Raw genomic sequence first — 22,413 nt, 5'->3', positions numbered from 1 at the left:
GTGTTATCAGTTGAGTTTCTGGTGGAAGTAACCTTGGTTCAACATATACTGAGAAAGAAACACAGATGCACGACGATTCCCTCTGCAGTTTTGCAGAATTTTAGCCAGCCCTGAGATCCAGTGTTTTGAGGGAGTGATAAAACACATGTTGATCAATACGCTGATCATTGCGCTCAGGGACCTGAGGGGATCTGCAGAGCCATGCATCAAAGACAGCTCTGACACCTCTCCCCTTCTCTCTCCTCCTCTCTGTAAAACAGAGAGTTCTCAAGCATCAGACAAAACACATCCGAAAGGCATTACCCATTTGGGTGTCTTAACTTTAAAGAGACATGCTTGAACTCTAATGATTAAGACATACGGCTTGAATGTCTGATAAGTTTGGCAATGAGCATCAGGTATATCTTTTGAGCCGCACTAGCTGTCGTGCCCCGGATGCCAATGCTGGTCTGTCTGTTGGTCAGTCCACCACTTTGATCCAGACTGGAATATCTAAACAGCCGATGGATGAATTTACCTGAAATTTACTCCAGATATCTAATATAACCAGAGGATGGATCGCTGTTTTTCACCCGTTTTCCAGCGTGATGCTACGATGCGCGTTGAATTTCGTTTCTGTCTACGATCAAGCAGTGCCACCCAATAACACATTTGAGTTTAATTTCTTAAAGACATATTATGCAACATTTTCATTAACATAATATTTTTTGGGTTACCACTAGAATAGGTTTACATGCCTTAATGCTAAAAAGACAAAAAAACAACACAGTTTTCTCATTCTGTCCAGTGCTGCAGCACTGTATTCACCCTCTGTCTGAAACGCTCTGTTTTAGCTCCTGTCTCCATAAGGCCCTCCTGAATACCTAGTCTGCTGTGATTGGTCAGTTCACACATGCCTGGCCCAGCACGGCTAACAACAACAGAGCAGCTGTGCTAAATCAATAATTACATGCATCAGACTAGCCGCTAGGCATAAATTATGCAAATGTGCGACATGGTGTGATGTCACAAAGTCACAGAATTAAAGGACTGCTGACGAGGCGTTTCAGGAGCAGGGATTTCTGTGGAAGCGAGAAGCTTCTGTTGGTTTGAACTTTGACCTTTTTAACATTCAAGGTCTTTTACATGCACAAGAACCTTTATAAAACGCTGAAGGAAGGGAAAAAGAGTTAAATCGCAGCACAATCAACAAGAAATTGCGATTACCTCATTAATATTTTCATAGGCTACATTTTGTCATCAGTCCTGCTAAATTTTAGGCAATTTTAGTAAGCTCATGTTAGCATCGAGCTTAAAATACTGCTGTGCCTCTGAGAGATGGTAAATAAAGTTAAAAGACCATCCGTTAGTGTACCTACTGGTTGATATGAATTAATTAAATGTTTAAATTTTTATGTGACAGTTCAAAAAAGGTCTTCAAACAACCTGCTGTGATTGACACCTTATTTACTCTGCATCAGCACAAGTTTTTGCATCAGCGCTGAAGTTTTCTGAAGATTGCTTTGAACTGAACTCATCGTAATACCTCAAAAGACTATTTTGACGTGACGGCGGCAATAGAAGCGGTTGTTGCTGCTAGAGCAAGAATTCATCCCCCAGTGACCAAAGTGCAGCAGAGTTCACGGTTTGTCTTTGTCAAGGGGACACTTTTTGTCTTGTGTATGGATGGACAGAATGATCCAATGACCCACTGAAAGTGTCGCTCTAAGGCCACTATTCGAGAAGGGGAAAAATAAATTGAATGTATGAACACATCGGACAGTGCTAAATCAAACACTGCATATTTTCTGTTGATGTCAGTTGTGTTTTTGTGTTTTATGGGGGGAATGAGTCGGAACGAGGGTGGACAGGGAGGGGAGCTGGATCATATATGATTCCTGCTCTTCTGCCTCATCTGGTGAGCAGTCCAAACCAGAGCCAAACACCATTTATCACTCGTGCTGCCAGACGCCTTAGTTCAATAACACTGAGAACAAAGGTGGGAGACAAAGATGCACAGATGCAAACACAGATGCTGGGATGCACATGAATATTCACAGTGCGACGCCCTGTACAACTGGCGTGTATTTACAGGCCAACATAAAATTAGGCACGTTTTTCCTTTTTATTTACAGCGAGGGTTATTGTGGTTACCGCACTGGTATTTAGTGGGGGTAGTTAAACAACAGTTAAAGCCCTTGTAAAGAGGAAATTATGAAGACTGCATTAAAATACCATCCAGTTGCCATTTAATCTGTAAGATCTAAGATGTGTTATAATTTAAATGAACAGGACTCATTCAGATCAAAGCTCCACCATCGTGGCTACACTGTGGGTTGTGTCCTCAAGGTTGCCGTCTCCACGACCTTGGCTTCTGGTAGGATTGAGTGATCATTCAGACTGTCAGCGGCAGTCTGACCGCTCTCTCTCTCTCTCTCTCTCTCTCTCTCCATAGAGTGACAGTATGTTTGAGACACCACTGGACAGTATCATGGCTCTGATGAATGCTTCTGGTCAAGGTCCTGACAGAGACGAAGGGAGATAAAGAGGGGATGGTAGGGGAAGGCAGGGAGGCATCTGATCACTGGCAACATTAAATTATGGACAAGGAGGACATGCTTATGGTATACAGTACTGGTTTGATAGTATGTTAGAGTATGTTCCTCTAAAATACAAAGAACATGTTGTCATGTTCGCTAGATACAGATAGTTTCATAGTAGGGCTCTATATGTAGGGCTATATAAATGATGTTCTTACTCATATTGATTGGTTATTTCCTTCCTGTAAACAAATGTGCAGCTTTTCAATTAAGCATTAAGCAACCAAAATGAATCCATAAAATGTGAACTGGTCTGCAGGATAATTTAGCTAAGTATGTTTTTTGGTCAGACAGTTCATACCCAGACCACATCCATGCGACAGAAATAGCCACTCTTTTGGTTCCAGCTCCTCATTAAATGATAGAGCACACATTTTAAACTGTAGGAAAAAATGAATGTAGTAACTTTCAGTCAGTACCTGAAGAGATGTTGTGCAGCTTGGCTTTGAGTTATTGCTTAACATCATGTTTCTCAATTTCTAAAGCAAGTAAATCTTTATTCCCGACAATGGTTTGGGCCCTAAATGAATCCGTGGTTGATTCTAAATGAAATAATATGCCTACAATTTGCCAAAGAGAGACATAAGTAATATTAGATATTGACACCCTCTGGTTTTGTGGAAAATATTTGATGTTTATATATCAAATACAGGGAATTTTTTTCAAGTTCCACTCCAGCCGCTGTTTCTTCTTTAACAGTCAACAAACAGAGAATGGGGGTGTAGTTAATAGTCAGGTGTAATCCATTACTATTACAAACAGATCGCTGTCCTAGCGATTCAGTAGTTGCAGAGTTTATTCATGGGCAAACTGTAACCTGTAGTGTACATTTACTGCCACTAGACAACTTGATTGGTAAACCTTCCCTCTGCTCCGATCAACAACACTGCTGCTCTCTCTCGTTCTTCTTAAAAGAACCATGTAACTCCTTTAACACCAGATACACTTGAGCCAATGGCTCACATTTTGGGAGACACTGCCTTTGCTCTTATGGCTTCTCAAACTCTCTTCGAGAGTTTTTTTTTAACGTTTGAGCACAAAATTAAGTTATTTGTCAAAAAGTAAAAATATGAAATATCATAATAATGCCAAAATACACTGGAGGGGGGGCTTTAAGCATCTTGTTGCGATAAGCTGGACAACATGTTGCTACACCTCTGGTGTGGCTTCAGCTTTCAGCTTTCCTTATTGCTGTTCAGATTTGTTGACAACTGAAGATGTCCTCCACCGAAAAGCTATAGAGTACTTTTATAGGATTTAGGTTTTGGCTTAGAAAATGCCAAAAACTTAAATGTGAAAAAACTCAGTTCAACTGTAATATGTCTATTTGTGTAAACTGATGTTTGCAAGCAGTCGTGAACAAGATGCACGGGTTGTGAAGAGGAACACCCTGTGGTCACAAACCCTCCCTCACATGACCACATCTTCATATTTGTCATAGTTGTTTTATGTTTGCAACTGAATTACTATAGTTTGGATTGTGGACATTAGCTCATTAGCATTTAAGCTACAGGTAGGTATCATTTACATATAAGCGGCTTCATTTGACTGTGTTGACTTAGACTTGTTAAATCAGTGCGCACCAGATCCCACGAGCACTCATGCAAAAGCTGCATCTACAAAGCATACCTGGGTTCTAAAACAACACATTTTCCCTTTAATAATTCAACCACATCATTCTTTATATTGCTTCTCTTTGATTCTTTCACCCACTCCTCACTCCACTCACTCGTCATCACTGATTTCCCAGCATCCCTTGTGACTGAGCTCCCAGCTTGTTCTTCCCTGGGGCTGTCAGGTCAGGGGCAGAAATAGCAGCAGCCTCTCTCTCGGTCCCTGGGGATGCTGTCAGCCTCTCTGACCCCGGCCCTGTTCTTATCACCTGTCTGCCGGAGGCCATATTCTCCTCGGGCACTTGCCACTGATTTGGAGTCAGTGGATTACACCTGTAGTCTGGTGGCTATCATTAGAAGAATGACTAAACGCCTCAGCATGGGAGAGGATGGAGTGTTGTTGGAGGACTCAGTAATGGGTTTAGCCGAGGAGAGAGCTTGGCTGCGTTCAATGAGAATGAACGCACTGACACAATTTGATGGAGTTATGTAATGCTTCAGCTCCTGAGTTCGTTGTGTACCTGGATTCTCTGCTGAGCTTAAGTTAAAGGGGCACTATTTAGTTTTGAAGGATAAATCTAAACTCGGAATTTTTATATATATACAATGTTAATGAGTTGATAATACAAACTCAATTTTTTTTCCATAACTGAATAAACAAGCTGCTCTCAGAGGAAATGAAGGTCCCCAGAAAGGGTGGCAGGGTCCGCCACATATAAACAAAGTGAAACAGTGTAAAATTGAATTGTCCTCCATGTTTATTTAGTTTATTCAGTCATGAAAACAAAGTTTATTTAGGTTGTTTAGGCATAAATAAAATCACTGAGGATCAAAACTACATAGTGCACCTTTAAATAAGCATCTCATTCAGTAAAATATACTTGACAATTAGCAGGAATTGTTGCTTTTTTTTCACCTCGGTTGAACCCTGCTCCTGTGTATAATTTAGCTATGTGTTGACAGTCTCCATTCGGCACCTTCTTAGGTTTGATGTTCGTTTTTCACCTGGCTGTTATACTGTGCCACAGGTTTATTTTGGCCCAGTTTCAGAAGGTCGGCAGTGTAAATAAATGTCCTGTGTGTTTCCAGTAGGCGCTGGCACAGGCTTGCTTGTACTGCCATTAGTTCCCATTATGTCTCACTCACACCTGATGGGATCAGTGTTGCTCATTTGGTTTTATGACAAGAAAAGATTGGCTTATTTTGCCCGGTCTCACACACACACACATATACAACAGCCCTTTTCCAAGAGAGTGTCATTATTTGACAGGCAGGGTAGTGGGTCCCGGTAGTGCTGCCAGCATTGTGAGAGAAACAATGAACTAACACAGACTTGAGTGTGGGAGATTGGGAGTGGGAATTAATCATGCTTGCATATTTCCAGTGCCCACACTCCTGTTCTGAACAGGAAAATAAACAAATGCAGTCATGCATACGTTCTCACATGCCCTCACACTCAGTGCATATATAGCACTGTAGCTTACACTATACATATACCATCTTCAGATCCGGAGCATGCAAAGGGTGCTCAGACGCTGAAGCATGCAACGCTGTTAGACTTTTTAAGTGCTGCGAGTCCTTCGGGATTCATCCAGTGAAATGGATTCAGTAGCTCTGTCACGCCAGCCCATGTGCTTGCTGGTGCTGGTGAAGCAGCAAAGTCTCTTCAGTCAGATATTCAGGTAGGCAGTGTGGCCAGCTGGTTACCCTGCCATTAAACCACTTCCACAGAGTGTAGGACCACTCAGATACTCCTTAAGGAGGATAGAGCAAAATAAGAGACTGTGAGCCCAGCTGTTCTGGCACACTCTTTGTATTGGGAGGCTCTCTGCTTGTGGATATAAGAGAGTCTGTTTATAATCTAGAGGAGTAGATGGACCTTCAAAAAGCCTCTATAGGTCTAAGATGAATTCATTTTCGGAACTCGTTTAAAATCAAATTAATCTATCAGTTTGACCTTTTTGCTTGTGAAAGCACTTATTTCATTACTGTTTCAGCTGCGTGTGAGAACTGGCTCTCCTGACGATGTGAAATAGCTGTCGGGCTCGCAGGAGTCTGTCATGTAAGCTAATGCATAATGAGGTAAGGGGATCCATCCACTTTCTAACCTGGCAGCAGTGTGTGTGTGTGTGAGTGAGAGTGTGTGAAAAACAGAGACAGTGGGAGAGGAAGCCTGGAGCTTACCCAGCTTACATAGGTGTCAGACCTCACAGCTTCAGAACAAGTGTTGACAGAGCTACACACTGATCTTATTGTGTGAACTGCACACAGTTAGTACAGTCTGTGTGCTCAGAGCCCCGGTTCTACTGATGGATTGCTGCATAGATCGAAGAACTTTTGAATATGAAAAGCAGTTTCGAGGAGCTTAATGTTAATCCTTTATGATTTTGAATTAATATAATGTTATTTTTTGTGGATGGTTCACTTGTAGCATTCTGTGCTGTGTTGAAATGTTGATAAATGTTTGGTCCGGGTCACATTTATGTAGTGGACACTGCCAATATTTAACTTCATTAGCAGGCATTAAAAGTGATAGTCTATGTATAAAGAGTTTGGATTTTGTGAGAATGATTTTTTAACTCAGGAGCAAAAATGTAGTGTTTTTGTCTGCTTTAAAGGTCCCATATTATAGACAGTGATATTCATATGTCTTTAGATCATAAAGCTGGTCAAGGTCCAATACAAATACTGTGAAAGTATCGAAACACTCAATCCACACAGCCCATATTCAGAAACTGTTTCTGTCTCTTTTACATGCATCATATAAGGATGACTTTTTGACTTGGATCTTTCAGCTTTAGCTTCAGTCGTTTAGCATAATGTCATATGTGCTGTATGTTGCCATTGAGTGTAGCCTACAGCATTTTTAACCAACTCATGAAGCCGACAGTTTCCAGCTAAAAATGACAAGCTTGCAACGGTAACCTGTTATCATTAAATTGAAAGCTTGACAGTCGTAGCGACAGTAACCAAATGGGGCTTAACAAACAATTTAGCTAGCTAGCAAACTAGTTAACCTGAACACAATATTCATTGTGTGTGTCTTTTTGTCTCCAGCAGCTTATCACCAAGGCTCTGCAGGTGGTGACCGAAGCTCTGGACCAATCCGGTGCCAGCGATGTCGGGAAGTATGCAAAGGAGAGGTGGTGCGAGTACAAGAAACCCACTTTCACGTCAAGTGTTTCACCTGCACCGGTAAGACATGACAACCTGATCCAAGATGACACAACAAAGTGTGAGAGCAGACAAACAGCTGCACAGAAACATATGTTGTCTGACAGAGTCCCCAGGTGTGGGTGGTCCTGACCATAAATGCCATTAAAGTTAAATAAGATGGGGCGAACGTTCCAGTAGACTGGAAACAAGACATCTATCTTGGTCACTACCTTCCACACACCCACACACACACACTGACAAATATACACTATCCCCACGTTCATCCATCTCCTAGTGTACCTGCTGAGTGTTACTATTAGCCAACGGTGGGGATTGGAACAGATCAGAGGTGCCTTGCAGGGGACTTATAGGCTCCTGCTAAGGTAGCTTGTTATTGCTCTGCCAACTTGGAGAGGATTTTCCCCTTCGGTTGTATGCTGTGGTCTAATGAGACTATCTCAACAAGCTTTGCAGTTCTACAGGTGAGCACTGGTGACCTACAAAAGACACAGTCTATAATCCTCAAAATCCTCATGTCCTCTTACAACAGGAATATTGTGGCATGTGTCTGTCTTCTGTAATGTTTTGCAATTTTTTTAAAAGGAATTACCTGTGTTGTATACGTTTTTACATGTATAAAAGCATAAAAGTTAGCACGCTAATCATCTGATGAATGGGATGGGCTTTTTTTTTTTCTTTGGCTCAGCAAGACTGTAGAAACAAATGCTCCGGAAAGATGACTCAGAGTCCTTTTCAGACATGACGCTGACATGTAAAATTGCCGCCGCATTGGTAGAGTTGAGTGCAGGTCTGAAAAGGGCTCATGACAGTCAAGTGTGTGTGCGTGTGCAAATTAGAAATCAAAGATGCGAGGAATGTTATCCGTCATGCTGATGTACGGCCCGGAGCAAGTGTGCACAGTACCATGTTGACTGAGATGACTTTGAAAGAAACAGCCAGATAGATTAACAGTCATATAATCACAATCATTTTTGCAGAATTATGGACTTCTCTCCCACTGTGTTTGCTCATGGGCTCAACTGAGTTTCGTTGACATTGTTTTATAGTTGAAAGCCAAAGCGTTGTGCGTTATTACCCTCAAGTTAAATTTAATCTTTGTTTAAGCACGCAGTCTCATTGAGATTAGGATCTCTTTACAGAGAGACACCTGAGAAACATACACAAGAACACATTCCGCAAAGAGAAACAGCTGCACATTAAACAAGGAATTTAATGAAACATCATAGTAAAGCCTTAAAATCTCCAAGGGGGATGTTAGACTGTAGTTTGAGGGCAGTTTGAGGTTCACACATGAGGGATATCTAAGGTTAAGTAGTAACTGGTTGTAGGATTGGATTGGACGTTATTAGATTTAAATGAGAGAAGAGATGAGGTAGTTTGGGAGCTACAGCAGTAGAGTGAAGAACAAGAGATAGCTACTTCTTATTTGTTATAAGGAAGTCCATCCAACCGTGTGATGATGCACAGTGTTCAACCGCTAATGCAAAGTGTTGATGGGGCAGCTTGACAATACAGAATATCTTCACAGTCGAGGAAAGACTGAAAAATAGTTTTATAGTTGGAAGAAGAGAAGCTTCCCTGCTGTACAAGAAGCCAAATTTGATTTTTTAATTTTGACTCAAATGTTGAATATGAGTCTGGAATGACAGTCTGCTTTCAAGGCAAATCCCCAAGTATTGGTATGACTCACGAAGGGTAATATGGGTGCCATTTAAAGTTTTAACAGCAGGATAGTCAGAATCACTGGTGGAGGTGGAGAAAACCATGTACTTGGTCTTTTTTAAGGAGTGATAATTGGAAAATATGGAGGGCAGACTGAAGATGAGTCAGAGCGTGGGCTGGGGTGGAGCCTGCATCAGCAGCACAGAAAATGGACATTGAAGTATTGATTAGATAGGATTATGTTATTTATGTACATGTACACAGCAGATACACCTCTGTGGCAACCCATGTCTGATGGTAAGGTGGCCAGACTGACCATCAGCAACAACATGTCTGGTGTAAGCATCGTTTAAGCTAACTTCCTGTCCGTTTTGCAGTTTGCAATCTCCTCTCTCCTCTCTACGTCACCATATGACCACAGCCCAGTAATCATCAGACATACAGTAGCAGCAAACAGGAGGATCCTGCTCTCTGTGCGTGAGCAGACGGCACCGCCTCTTTATGGAGTTCTCTGTCCTGATTGGATAAATTGTGATAGGCCTAACAGAAAATGTATTTTCTGTTTTACTGCAAGCTTCAATCTTCTTTTATGAAGGCTCATGTATCAAACTGTCACTGCCAGTGGGAAATAATGTTAATCATGTTATAATTAATAATTAAAATTTTCAGTTTAATATATATAATATATATATATTATATAATATCCATTTTGATGTGTCTTGACATATTCCAACAAATCTGTTTGTCTCCATTTTTACGGATTCATTTCTGATTGTTCCTGTTCGTTTGTTTTGTAGATTTTTGAGATTGTTTTCCTGCTGGCTGCTGAAACAGTCACCTTTTCATAGTCTTCCATTTACTATTCGGTAGATTGTTAGCCGACTTATGTTTTTAGACATACTGCATTTTATTCATATGTCCATCTTAATGAATGGATCAGTCCCACTAACATGTATGAAAAACTGAAAGGCATTTAATAGTAGAAACTTTCCTGGGCAATCTTTCACTATCATCAACTATAAGGTTACATTTTCAACCAACTTGTGAAGCTAACGCTATCTTAATAAGCTATCTCATGCTGTTAAAATCTGCTTCTGACAGTTGTCATTCAACGGCAAAACTGACTGCTGTGTGTTTTAAGAAAAACTAAGACATTTTACAGCAGAAACTTTCCCTGGCAATCTTTCACTAGACTATACATATATCTTCAACTTTCTTATAATGATGTTGACTGTCGACTGAGAGCGCTTAGCTTTAGCAGCAGTCCTTTACCAAAATATCATAGCCTACTATATACATAGCCTAATATATATATATACTGTATATAACCATCAAGTACACATTTAAGATCATTTTACAGTGTTCTCGTTTTAAATCAAGTCAACTTGAAACATAAAACTGTTAGCCAGAGGCAGCAATTTCAACCAACTCATGAGGCTAACATTAGCTTAATTAGCTATCACGCTGATAAAATTTGCTCTTAATTGTCATTTCAAGGGCAACATTGGAAGTTGCTTGTTTCAAGTAAAACTTTTTATAGTCAGTGCTTAAAAACGCCTCCATAAGATGGAGATTCTACAGAGGAAATTTTCCTGGGCGATCTTTCAAAGCTGTTTTTTAGGCTATATCTCAGTCAGGTCTTCAGCAGCCGTTGTCGAAGAGAGGAAGCCAAAGCTGAGCAAGTTGTGTTTGTTGCTGTGTGAGCTGCACAACAACACAGAGCTGTTCTCCAGTAGATAAACTCACTGAAGGCTATTCATTGGAGGGTTGCTGTTACACGTTCCCTACGTGTAGCCGTCACACACATGAAAACACATGTATACAGTGCACACATACAGTGCACACATGCACTCAGGCATACTGGCGTGCACATCCATACATGTGTGCACGCTCACTGTGGTTGTGAGGGGTTGCTGTGGTAACGGTGTGAAGGGGCACCCGGGCCCTGGTTGGTGGATATTCTCAGCATCTCTATGGTGCTATTAACCAATCGGTAGGCGCTTTTCTGTGCCCCAGAGAAAAAGGGGGGTGAATACAGGAAGCGAGCAGAATGGAGAAGAAGAGGGGGGATGGGGGGGCTGTTTGTGTCGCCTAAACATTACATCATCACTTGAGTGTAATACCAATCTGACTCTCACTTTGCTCCTCTTCCTTCCTTCATTTCCCCCCTCACTCGCAGCAGCGGCGCAGTAATGGAAAGCTGTCATCGATGAGCATCATGTTAAATACACCTATCAGACAGCCCTCCCCTCTCATGTTCCAGAGAGCTCTCCACGTCCCATGAGGCAATGGGGCACTATTGTTGCCACATCCGTGCCCATAATATGCTCTCCTGTATGGGCCTCTGCACAGCCAGCAGTTTTGTAAAGCTTTTATTGTTCAGTGTCTAACTGCACACAAACATGTTGCATGTGCTTTTGAACTTCATAAACTCCATCTATTCTCTATTGTCTGCGTTTCCATCCTCTGCTTTCCATTAGCGCCCCTGTATATTTTCGGAGGCTGAATGGTTGCGAGTGCCGAAGCAGGATTTAAGATTGAATTTCTATGGTCTGTGTTTCTTTTTCTCTCCATTTTTCTCCCTCTGTTTCTTTCTCTTGCGTCCTCCCTTTCTTTCCTGATGACAGTCACCCAAGCATGAAATCAATTTCTCATCTTGGGACAGGATGACATTGGCATGCGGGGCCGTGCAATTTGGAGGCTAATGGCTAAACTGTATTATACCAGTGCGACAATCCGCTGTCAGCAGCCAATTGCCTTATCTGTCGGACGTGTTTATGAAGTCTGTGACTGGGCCGTGTTACAACATTTGATTTCATTCTTTGCTGGGCAGTTTTTCCAGACAATCAGTGAGTGTACGCAGGTTTTATTGACCTTGACCAATGATATTGTGTGCGCCTCAGTCCCTTTACTTCCACTGCAAAACCATGACACAAAATCTTAGCTATTTCCCACTTTTTTCCTCCTACTCTCCTTCTTCTCTCTTTATTTCTGTCTCGAGAAGGGCAGAAAGGGCTGACTATGCCCTAACATCATGATCATACCAGTCTTAAACAGTTACTCTGAGAGCAAACACATCCATCCCATCCATCCATCATTTTACCCGCCCTCTGTCTTTGCCCACACTTTATCAAACCACATTACCTTCTAGATGCCACATTATCATAATTCCTCTCTCATGCATTAGTCAGAAGAAGAACAGATCACTAATCATGTGCATTTAACCTCTCATTTGAACCCATTATACAGCGACTGATTGTAGCGTGAAGAAACAGCCACGCAATCAGCTCACGAAGAAAGAAGTCTGTGGAAAATGCTGAAGACAGAAGCCAGCTCGCAGATTGATGCATCAACTCCAGACACAGAGAAGGCAGCGGGGGGGTGTGTGTGTGGATTATGTGGCGGCGGGCTCTACTGTATGGATGATGTGGTGTTATATTACGAGCAGACGGGCTGACTCGTGCATACTGCCCTAATGACATAGTGACCACACTTACCTCGCCTCTGAAGCATAATTGGCACTCTTAGATTCCAAAAGAAACAGCGCGGCCTGTCAGTGGCACGAGCGCAAAGCTAACACACATATAAATCACACGCGGCCCAGCTGAAGTGCCGAAACAAATACACAGAGACACATTCACACATAAACTGCCAGGCTGCTCCCAGTAGTTATTTATTGTCTGAGATCAAACTTATTTTTCTCGTAAAACAGCTCTAAAGGGAGTCGCAGATTTACACAGACAGGTCAGAAAAATACTTGACTGCTCTGCTAATGCTCCATTTCTAGCGGGTATTCTCAACAGGGCTCTTGTAAAATTGCAGCATCTTTGTCTTTTTTCTCTGCAGACCTGTTTCACTCAGTTCAGCCTCCTCTTTGGATGCCATTAACCCCCATCACTCAGCCCCTGTGTTAATAACATCAACCTATACAGTACTGTACCGTCGCTCTGTTCTCTGGTGGCAAGGAGGGAAAGACTGAGATAGATGGAGAGGGAGACAGTGGAGGGGACAGAGGGAGAGGAGAAGACGAATGGTGAGAGAACAGTATAGAGAAAACAAAGAGAGGTTATGAGGAGAAACAGAAAAAGAGACACACAGCACAGAAAAAAGTGGGGGGGTTACAGGGAAGGGGAGCTTCCTGTAGCTATAGCAACCGCTGGCACGCTGGTCCAATCACCACACCAATGCCTGGTTGCTAGGGAGAGATTCCGGCGGCGAGAGAAGGGAGCGCGGCATGCAGCGGCGCTTTTCCCTGACGACTCTCCACGGATCTGGGATAGATGACAGGGATTATTCCTTCGGCTTGTCTCTCTCAAGCGTCACCGTCCAGAGGGATTGTCGCGCACTGACGCCCCGTCTATTGTCTTTAAGTGTCTGTAGGATCGAATGTGTGTGTGCCACGGTGAGGTGCTTAAGTGTATGACACAGTGAAGGAGGGATTTCTCAGTGATAAAGAGGATCATTAAGCGACAAACCCTGAACACTAAACCAGTATATCTCTACATATAGCTGAAGCCGGAGAGCGTTTTTATTGCGTGTCACAATACAAGGCCCCGTCTATAGCAGTTTGGTTATCCATGTGTTTCTGTGATCCCATTCACGCCTGTTTTCCCTCGTCTCGTCAGTCCTCGGAGGGTTAAAAGCTGAAGGCCCGAGCAGCGGGGCTGGTCTGCTGGTATGAAGGGACTCCACTGGGCAGCCATCTGTCTCCATCAACTACCGCAGCCAAATGCTAGGGGAACCCTGTCACTCATGCACGATTTCTCTCTGCTTTGGCCTGAAGCTTCCTCTCTCTCTGTCTTCTTGCCCTTTTCTGTGACCACATCTACTTCTGTTTTCTGTTACTTCTCTTCTTTTTTATAGCCACGCTCGCGGTATGGCTCTAGGGATGGCAGTGTCAGCCACCTCTTTGGTCCAGACTGAAATATCTCAACAGCTACTGGATGGAATACCATTAAATATTGTACAGGCACTCATGGTCACCAGAGGATGAATCCTGATGACTTAGGGGATGGTCAGGGTTTCCTTTCCTGTAGCGCCACCAGAAGCTTGAAGTATTAACTTACTCAGTAAAGTATCAACATGAACAGACATTCATTGTTCCCAGATGATGAACCATATGACTTTCATGATCCCCTTACCTTTCCCATAGTGCCACTATGAGGTTGACATTTGTTGTTTCGAGTGAAATGTCTCCCCAACTATTGAATAGTTACACTTTGTATAGACACTCATGGTCACCGGAGGTTGAATCCTGCTGACTTAGGTGATGGCCTGACTATTCCTCTTGCTCTGCTATGAGGTTCATATTTTTGGTTTTGAGTAAAAAATCTAGAAAAAAACATTCAACTTTATCAGAAAAATATCAGCATGGTGGATGGAAACAAAACGTTGTACAGACCATCATTGTTCCCAGACGATAAACCGCAATCACTTTATTGGTCTCCTGATATTCCCTGGAGTGCCACTATGAGGCTGATATTTGTGGTTTTGAGTGAATTGTCTTGACAACTATTGGATAGTTTGCCATGATAATTTTGTACAGGAACTCATGGTCGCCTGAGGATGAATCCTGCAGACCTAAAGTTTTAAATCTATGTGATTGGTTGCCATTAATTCAGTTCAAATAGTCATGATCCCCAGAGGATGAATTGTATTTATTTGATCCTTTCCTTAAGTGCCACCAGCAGGTGAAATTCAGTAAAATATCTACTTGATGGATTGACACAAAAGTTTAACGTTCATTATTCCCGGATGATGAATACTGATGACTGTAATGATCCCCTTAGTGCCAGCTGCAAGTTTACATTTTCGCATGGAGTGATATGCCATTCATGTTCCCCAGAGGATGAACCACACTAACTTTGGTGATCTCTGGCTTTTAGTCTGGCTCTATCGTCATATTAAAATGTGCCAATACTTTGGTTTATTGCCAAAATGAGTGGCACTCCCATTAGCCTCAGCTGTACTTTGTGCTTCGTGCTAATTGGCAAATGTTCTCTGAAAGCACCATCACTGAGCACAGCCTCACAAAGCTGCTACTGTGATTGTGGACTTTTGTCTCACTCCTCTTCCTGTCTGTCTGGTGGCCTCTTCTCCCACCCTGCGATTTGGCACAACTTGAGAAAACACATTATTTACTCTTGAAGTGTTTCCTCCTGTCAGAGGGCTCATATCCAGGGGACGGGGGGAGGGCAGAGGAGCCGGGGCCCCACGTCGGTAGCACAGATGTGGGGGTGAATAGGTGAGTACCCCCTCCTGCTGAAACGTGCCACTGCCCTACTACATACATGCCTCTCTGCTTAACTGCAGCTGCCCCTATTATCTTGAGAAAAGCCTTGCAGATTAGCATAATGTTGACAGAAGCACTAAAACAATTAGAATGTGCAGCGGGGGTACTTTGACGCACTGTACAAAGCATGTCCATTTACTTAATAGCACATTATGAAGACCTAACAGTAGCATAATGAGCTCAGGGAAGAGTCTCAGTGAGGGAGGCTGTGGGGGAATGCGGAGACTCTATGAAAGAAAGGGAAGGTTGCGTGGCTGTAGAGCAGGAAAGAAGGTGCAAATTGAGATAAAGTGCAGACCTTGTGCTCGGAGCCACAAAGATTTGGAAGCTGTCTTGAAACGGAAAGACAGAGAAAGAAACGGGGAGGAGGCGGGGGTGCCAGCACTATTTTGGGGTTCCGGCCTGGGCCGACTTTGAGAAGGGAATTTTAATTGCGTCTGTTGGCTGGAGATAAATACCCAATCATGCGGACCCCCTGTGGGTGCCTAATCAGCGCGGTTCTAATGACCACAGCTGCAGACACCAGCCTACATGCTAACCTCTAATCACTAGACTTATGATCTCTAGATGCTAACTTCCTGCCAAAAAAGAGCAATATGAAGGAGGGAATCAGCATCTTTCAGCTTCCCTCATTAGAGCGCATTCAGAGAAAGATCATAAAATGAGCAAACAGATGAAATGAAGTCTTTGATGTAGTTCAGTCTTGCAAAGCTGATAATGTGGTTCAGGAAGCTAATTGATGATACCTCTGACTATGTCTCCATAAAATAAAACAGTTCTCATATAAACAACAGTTTTCATTAGCTTAGGAATTCTACATAACTTTCCCATGAGTGGCTTCAGTATAAATCTCCACATCCCATTCTCAGGACAGTGAGGCAAACCAGACTAGTTCTACATTGGTTGCACTGAGCTGTTGTTTTTATGGGTGGGTGTCCACACCATGCGGTGCTGGTTGTGCGGCTGAAACCAAAGTCTTTCTTCTCAGAGCCAAGCTAAGCCACGTCTCTGCAGCAGCAGCAGAGAAGCTCTGACCCAACTCCACCCATCGCACTGGCAACTACAACATATGGAGGGATGAGTTTTAAAACTTGTGCTTAATGGTTACGGCTAAAATGAGAATGAAAAGTAGAGGCTCTTCTGGGGGTTTGATTAATGATCATCTTTCAAAGATGGAAAAGCTGCATTTATTTTGGGGTCTATCAGGCTGCAGGTGCAAAAGTTCCTTTTGTTGTAAATGTGGGAATTAATGTCGACTTTGCAAGTACTTAATTCAATCCAACTGTATTGTCACAATACATGCCTACAATGATACAACAAATTATAATTTTGTCATCCAAAGATAAATTGTAAGAGTTATGTGAAAAATTATTCAATCTGACTCATCAGTCACAGGTAACAAAACCAAAAGTTGCCATTTAAATTAGGGCAATATTTAGATTTTACAAGAAACTATTATTCAAAATATCTAACTCAGTAAACTTCACATATATACAGTGCATGTGAATATACTATGATTGAGCATATTTTATTGTCATATTTAGAAAGAACTTGATTGTAATGATCCAGTTGAGGTGTTTTGCCATCACAGTAGGTTTCAAATTGACTTGAAGGTACAGCGTTGTCACTGACAACATTTGGCATTTGCAGCCACCGGTCCAACCACGACAACACCAAATGTGCCACCACCGCCACATCATCCAGACTGTCTCTAGGGCAGCTCTGGAAGGTTTACATCTCCTATGGCAACTGAGGAGGGGGGACGTCCTTCGCAATGAAACCAGCCAATCGTCCGGTCAGAAGAAAACAATGTGATTAGCCAGAACAGGTGAACCATCCAGCCAGCCCAGCCAATCCAGTCTGAGCAGATCCAGTCGGCCGGCTGTGATTTGGTCAGGCGTCCGTATGCTAATGAAGTGCATTAGGCTAATTGAGCAGATTCCAGTAATTTGAAAATCAATCTGGGCGCAGATTGAAAAGCAATTCATTTTGAGAGAGAGGGAGAGAGAGAGAGGAGGGGGAGGGGGAGAAAAAAGAATGAGAGGAGAGTTTTACTCCAGTTTAGTTTTAGATGATTGAAAATGTTTTTATTAAATTAATGAAATGGACCGTTTCAAAACACATTGATTTTTCTTTTCCATTACGAAGATGTGGAAATATTTACTCTCCCATTCCCCTTTTCCACGAAGGCATCAGATAGCCTGTGATTTGGGTTTCTGGTGAGAGCCTTGGTTTGAAATGCAACAGGGACACTTTTTGAAGCTCTGTGCCATTGTTCAGCGGTTCTGGAAATGTGGTTAGCACACGCACACACATTTTTCTAAACAGGCTACTTTAAATCTCAGCTCTGGCCTTCCCTTTTCTTCACTCTTCGCTTTCCTTCTGCAGCCGCCGTGCCTTGATGCCAGTGACCTGTCGCGATGATAAAGATCCATCATCATATCTCGCCATACACACTGTCCCGTTTCATCATCCCATCTCTGCACGCACACTCGCTGCCATCTCATCGGGGATGGATTTATGTGTTCCCATCCTCCTGTGGGAGCCGAGATTGTTTTGTTTTTAAGTGAGGGCCCATTGATCTTTTATTACACCATTAAGTCAATACGCTCCACTCATAAACAGCTTGAGATTAAATGAGCCCCTTTGAAGGGTTTATGCATGTGTGTGTGTGTCTGAGTGTGTGTGTCAGTGAACCCTCAGCCTGCCAGCGGCCAGGATGAAGCCATTTATTAGCAGCCAGTCGTTGGTATTTCGAGGTGCTTCATTTCACCACAAACAGAATGATGCTTTGTTAAGTTTAAAATGTCTGCTGCTTTATTTACTGTTGCACAATCCACCTTCGTTTACGGGCAGCAGAGTTATATTGTTAACCTGATATTTTCCCCGTAGATTGTATTTCCATTTTTACATGCTGTGATAACAGTCGGTGGTTTGGCTTCAGCGTGGAAACAGTATACGTTTGAATGGGTAATTTTTGCTGGACGTGCACTACCGTCAGATCAGTTACCAATTTCAGTGAAGAATTTGATAAAAGCATTTGAGAAACTGAAAAAACATATTCAGACTCCTTCGTCAAATATAGATCCTTCCCTCAGGTTGTCTGTATTTCTAGTGTTACAGTAAATGTATGCTCCACTGATGCCAGCTACAAGCTACTCTTTCCTAGTATAATCCAAACTGTTCAGGTTATTCGTCTCACTGCTGTCTGGTTCTGACATCTTGTACGTCTGCTCGATCTACCAGCAGCTGGGGTTTAATGTCTCTGATGCCAATCCATGACCTCCTGTTTCACCTCAGCTGCGGGTCTGTCAGGAGGATCTGAAGGTTTCTACACTTAGGATCCGTTCTTCATGTCTCAGAAAACCAGAGGTCCATTTATCTTTTCATCATTTAGAGTCTCTGTGTTCAGAGAGTATTGTCTTGGACCATCGTCTGGCATGCAGAAAAGGGTGGCAGCACATCCTTTTTTATCCTGTCTAGATGCAAGAAATGGCATTAAAGGAATAGTTTCACACAAAATATGCTTCGTTGGATGGGAAGGTAGCTACCACTCTTGTATGTGATAGTAAACATGTAAAGGGAGCTAGCAGCTAGGTAGCTTAGTTTAGCACAAAGACTGTCTGGTTGCCTGTTGCCAAGAAATAGGCTGGTCTGGCACAAGAAACTGTACATTAATGAGTTAGCTTTAGAGGTGCAACTGCAGTAGGCTGATTTTGTTATCTTTGGACAGAAGGCAGAGGGAAACAACAAGCCTGGTTTTGTCCAAAGATAATGAAATCTGCCTACTAGCACCTGTAAAAATCACTCATCAACACAATATTTCTCATTTGTTTAATTCACACAGTTTTGTATGGAGGACTGAAGCAGTCAAAATTAATAGAGAGAAATAAATGGCTTAATAAAAAAATGATATACATGAAAATGTAGTCATTATCTACTCACCCTTATGTCAATGGAAAGTTTACTTAACATTTCTGGAGCTTCACAGCAAAACAGAGTTGCAGCATTCTCCTAAACAACTGAAGTAGATTGGGACTGTAATCCAAGTCCCTGGTTGCCACAGGATGCCAGACTATTTCAGACGTTATTTACATCCAAATCTTTACCGTAGCTGCTAAGCTAAAAGTGTTAGCGTGCAGCCCATCTGAGCTTAACCACATGTCGAGGGTGTAAATGTTGTCTTTTCAAATCAATTTGGGATCTCTTCTGAGACTTTGATCGCACCAGATGAGCTGTATGGAGCCATTTTGCGTAGGCCTTTTCTTTGGTTGTTTTTAAGTCCCCATCTACTTCAGTTGTTTAGGAGAATGCTGTAACACTGTTTTGCTGTGAAGCTCCAGAAATGTTTTGTGGACTAAGAAACTTCACCTGACTTTCCATCAGCATGAGAGTGAGTAGATAATGACTACATTAGAATTTTTTGGTGAACTTATCCTTTAAATAAACCAAAGATACTCTAAAAAGTAAATGTGGGCCTTCATCAATTTATTAGATGTGATACAAATTTATATTTCTCTCAGAATCTTCACCTTTATTTATTTACCTTTGTATTATTTTCCATATTTATTTATTTTCCCATTTAATTTCCAATGTATTTATTAATTTTTTTTTAATGTATTTATTTATTTAAGTAATATTCTCCCTTTGCATTTCACCCCTATTTATTTCCGCAAACTATTTATTTGTATATTTTCTTTTACATTCATTCTTTCCACTAAGCTACGCCAACCAATCAAGCAAATAAGCATATTTTCTGAAATATCAACCGTGGGCAGAACTGGTCAGTTGGTGTGCGTGGCATTGCCAGCTGAGCTATTACATGATGGTTGTAGGTCTGTTACATGATAATTGTAGTTGCGTAATTACAGTGCCAGTGTCACTGCGGGGGAGTAATCATTGGCTCAAGACTATAATGCGCACATAGAGGGTGAAGCTCAACAGCGGTGAAGGTTTACACTCTTTATGCGTAATGCGATTTTTTGAAAAAGGTGACTTTTTTATACACGCATATGTGCAAGCATATGGATTTGTTTAGCATGTGACCTTCATCAGTACCATGTATCTTTTCCAGCCAGAGGTTACAATAACTGTCAATTCTTCCTGTTGGTGAACCACATAGACTGAGAGAAACCAGAGACCAGCAGCCACACTGACCACTGATCTGTGAAAACACCTCTTAGCTGTATTGTTACACCCGCAGGAATTCACTCTCAGTTACATGGCAAAGTGCTGTAGCACATATTGTCCTCTTAGGGTAACGACACACACACACACATACACACACATATACTCAAATTGAGCACTCACCTTGTACACACACGGTAAATGATTTTGGTGACTTCGCCGTCAGTGTTGAATGAATCTGTAGATAATTTTGTGGCGATGCTGGGAACTTGCGGTCTGCTGTTTTGTCTCCTTCTTCACATTGTTTTGAACAAAATGACTTTTCCACTGATTATATCATTATATCCCCATCAGAGCAAATTGGCTCACCACTGTCTGGAGCTGAGTATCTTTGCCAGCAGTCGTGTGTGAAGACAAACATAAACACAGCAAACACAAGCACACATACACACACAAACAGGTTAAGACTAAAGAAAGACAGAAAACAGAAACATCTGCTCATTCACGGGTTATTCCATGTTGCTTTCGTGATTTGTACGTCCTGATCTCTGACTTCCTCTCACCTGTTCTCTCCACAGTGTGTAACTGTGACCTGGCTCGATCGGGCTTCTTCCAGAAGAAGGGCGAGTACATCTGTACGTCAGACTATCAGCGCCTGTACGGTACACGCTGCGACCGCTGTGACAGCTTCATCACGGGAGAGGTGGTCTCCGCTCTGGGACGCACGTACCACCCCAAGTGCTTTGTCTGCAGCATGTGCAGGTACACATGCACACACACAAACAGCCACACATTACTGATTTGGAGTCGTGTTTCTGATCACCTTAAGCTGCTAAATACTCAAATATGTTCACCAGCTTGTCATTTATTATAGGACAGATTATAGCATGAGGCAATGTAAATATGTCAGCTGTCAAGTGATTTTGGCACACTGACTGTTCATTCTGTATTATCTATCCTTTAATATATCCTGCAAATATGAGACGATTAGACTTTTATGTTTCTTTAAATATTTATTTGTTTGTTTGTTTGTTCGTTTGTTTGACAGGGACAGTGCACAGCTTCTTAGCTGTACCAGATTTAGCTACAAGCTAATTTACATCTGTCGTCCCTGGGCAGAAGACAACATCTTGTTAGGAAAATTAACACTGTTATAAAAAATACTGTTATAAGACATATTCACGATATAAAACCATCAGCAATTGCAACAACAACAACAACAACAATGAGATGTTGAAAGTGTTTGCGTTTATGTGTGATGGGTACACGACTCGGTTGATTTCAGCCATGATTTCAGCCATGATTTCATCACAAATTTAAAATCAGTGATGCTGCATATTACTGATATTACTTTGTATGGAGATCCAAAAATTGGTCGCTCTAACAGAGAGGGCTCAGAAGATCTGTGCTGTATGACACAGTCACCTCTGTTCTGTAATCCCATTATCTGAGCTCAGTGTTGTGATCTTTTTCTATCAGTGTGATACAGTATCTTAATTTAATATAACAATGCAGTGCAAGTTGTAAACACAACTGACATTTTCAACTTTTGACTTATTATTTAATGTGTTAGAAGCACATCCAGCAGACAATAGCATTCGTTTAGAAGAGAGAGTGCCTTTTCGCTTTGCTTTGGTCTCCTCCAACTTCTGATGGCTCTTTAGCCGCTAAATGCTCCACTATGTTAACCAGTTAGTCGCTAACTTTGTCTGTTATTGGCTGTAAAACCATATTTGTATGCATGAGGAGAGGATTGAGAACAGGAGAGGATTTGTGGAGCTACTGGCTAACAAATGTGCGACTGTTTTATCTTTCTCTGCCGTGACTCACCGGTTCCTGCCCCTTGACCGTGCACCTCTTCCTCAAAGGATGCTAAAGTTGCATCCCTCCGAATAAGAAAAGTATTTCTTTACAGTATGTTTAGTAATGCTAACGTTGAGCTCATGATTCAGGCTCATCTCAG

General features: G+C 42.1%; 1 protein-coding gene across 1 annotated transcript in view; it reads left to right on the top strand.

Annotated features, from left to right (window-relative positions):
• Window positions 1-22,413, top strand: part of ablim3 (actin binding LIM protein family, member 3) — a 48,373-nt gene that overhangs the window by 1,764 nt on the left and 24,196 nt on the right. Inside the window, exons 2-3 of the mRNA XM_073487120.1 lie at window positions 7,250-7,387; window positions 21,029-21,212. Of these exons, the coding sequence (XP_073343221.1) occupies window positions 7,250-7,387; window positions 21,029-21,212 (322 nt within the window). The remainder of the gene's footprint in view (window positions 1-7,249; window positions 7,388-21,028; window positions 21,213-22,413) is intronic.

The sequence above is a fragment of the Pagrus major genome, chromosome 18 (genome assembly GCF_040436345.1).
Source record: "Pagrus major chromosome 18, Pma_NU_1.0".
Classification (NCBI taxonomy): Eukaryota; Metazoa; Chordata; class Actinopteri; order Spariformes; family Sparidae; genus Pagrus; species Pagrus major.
This window is presented reverse-complemented; position numbering and strand designations above follow the sequence as displayed.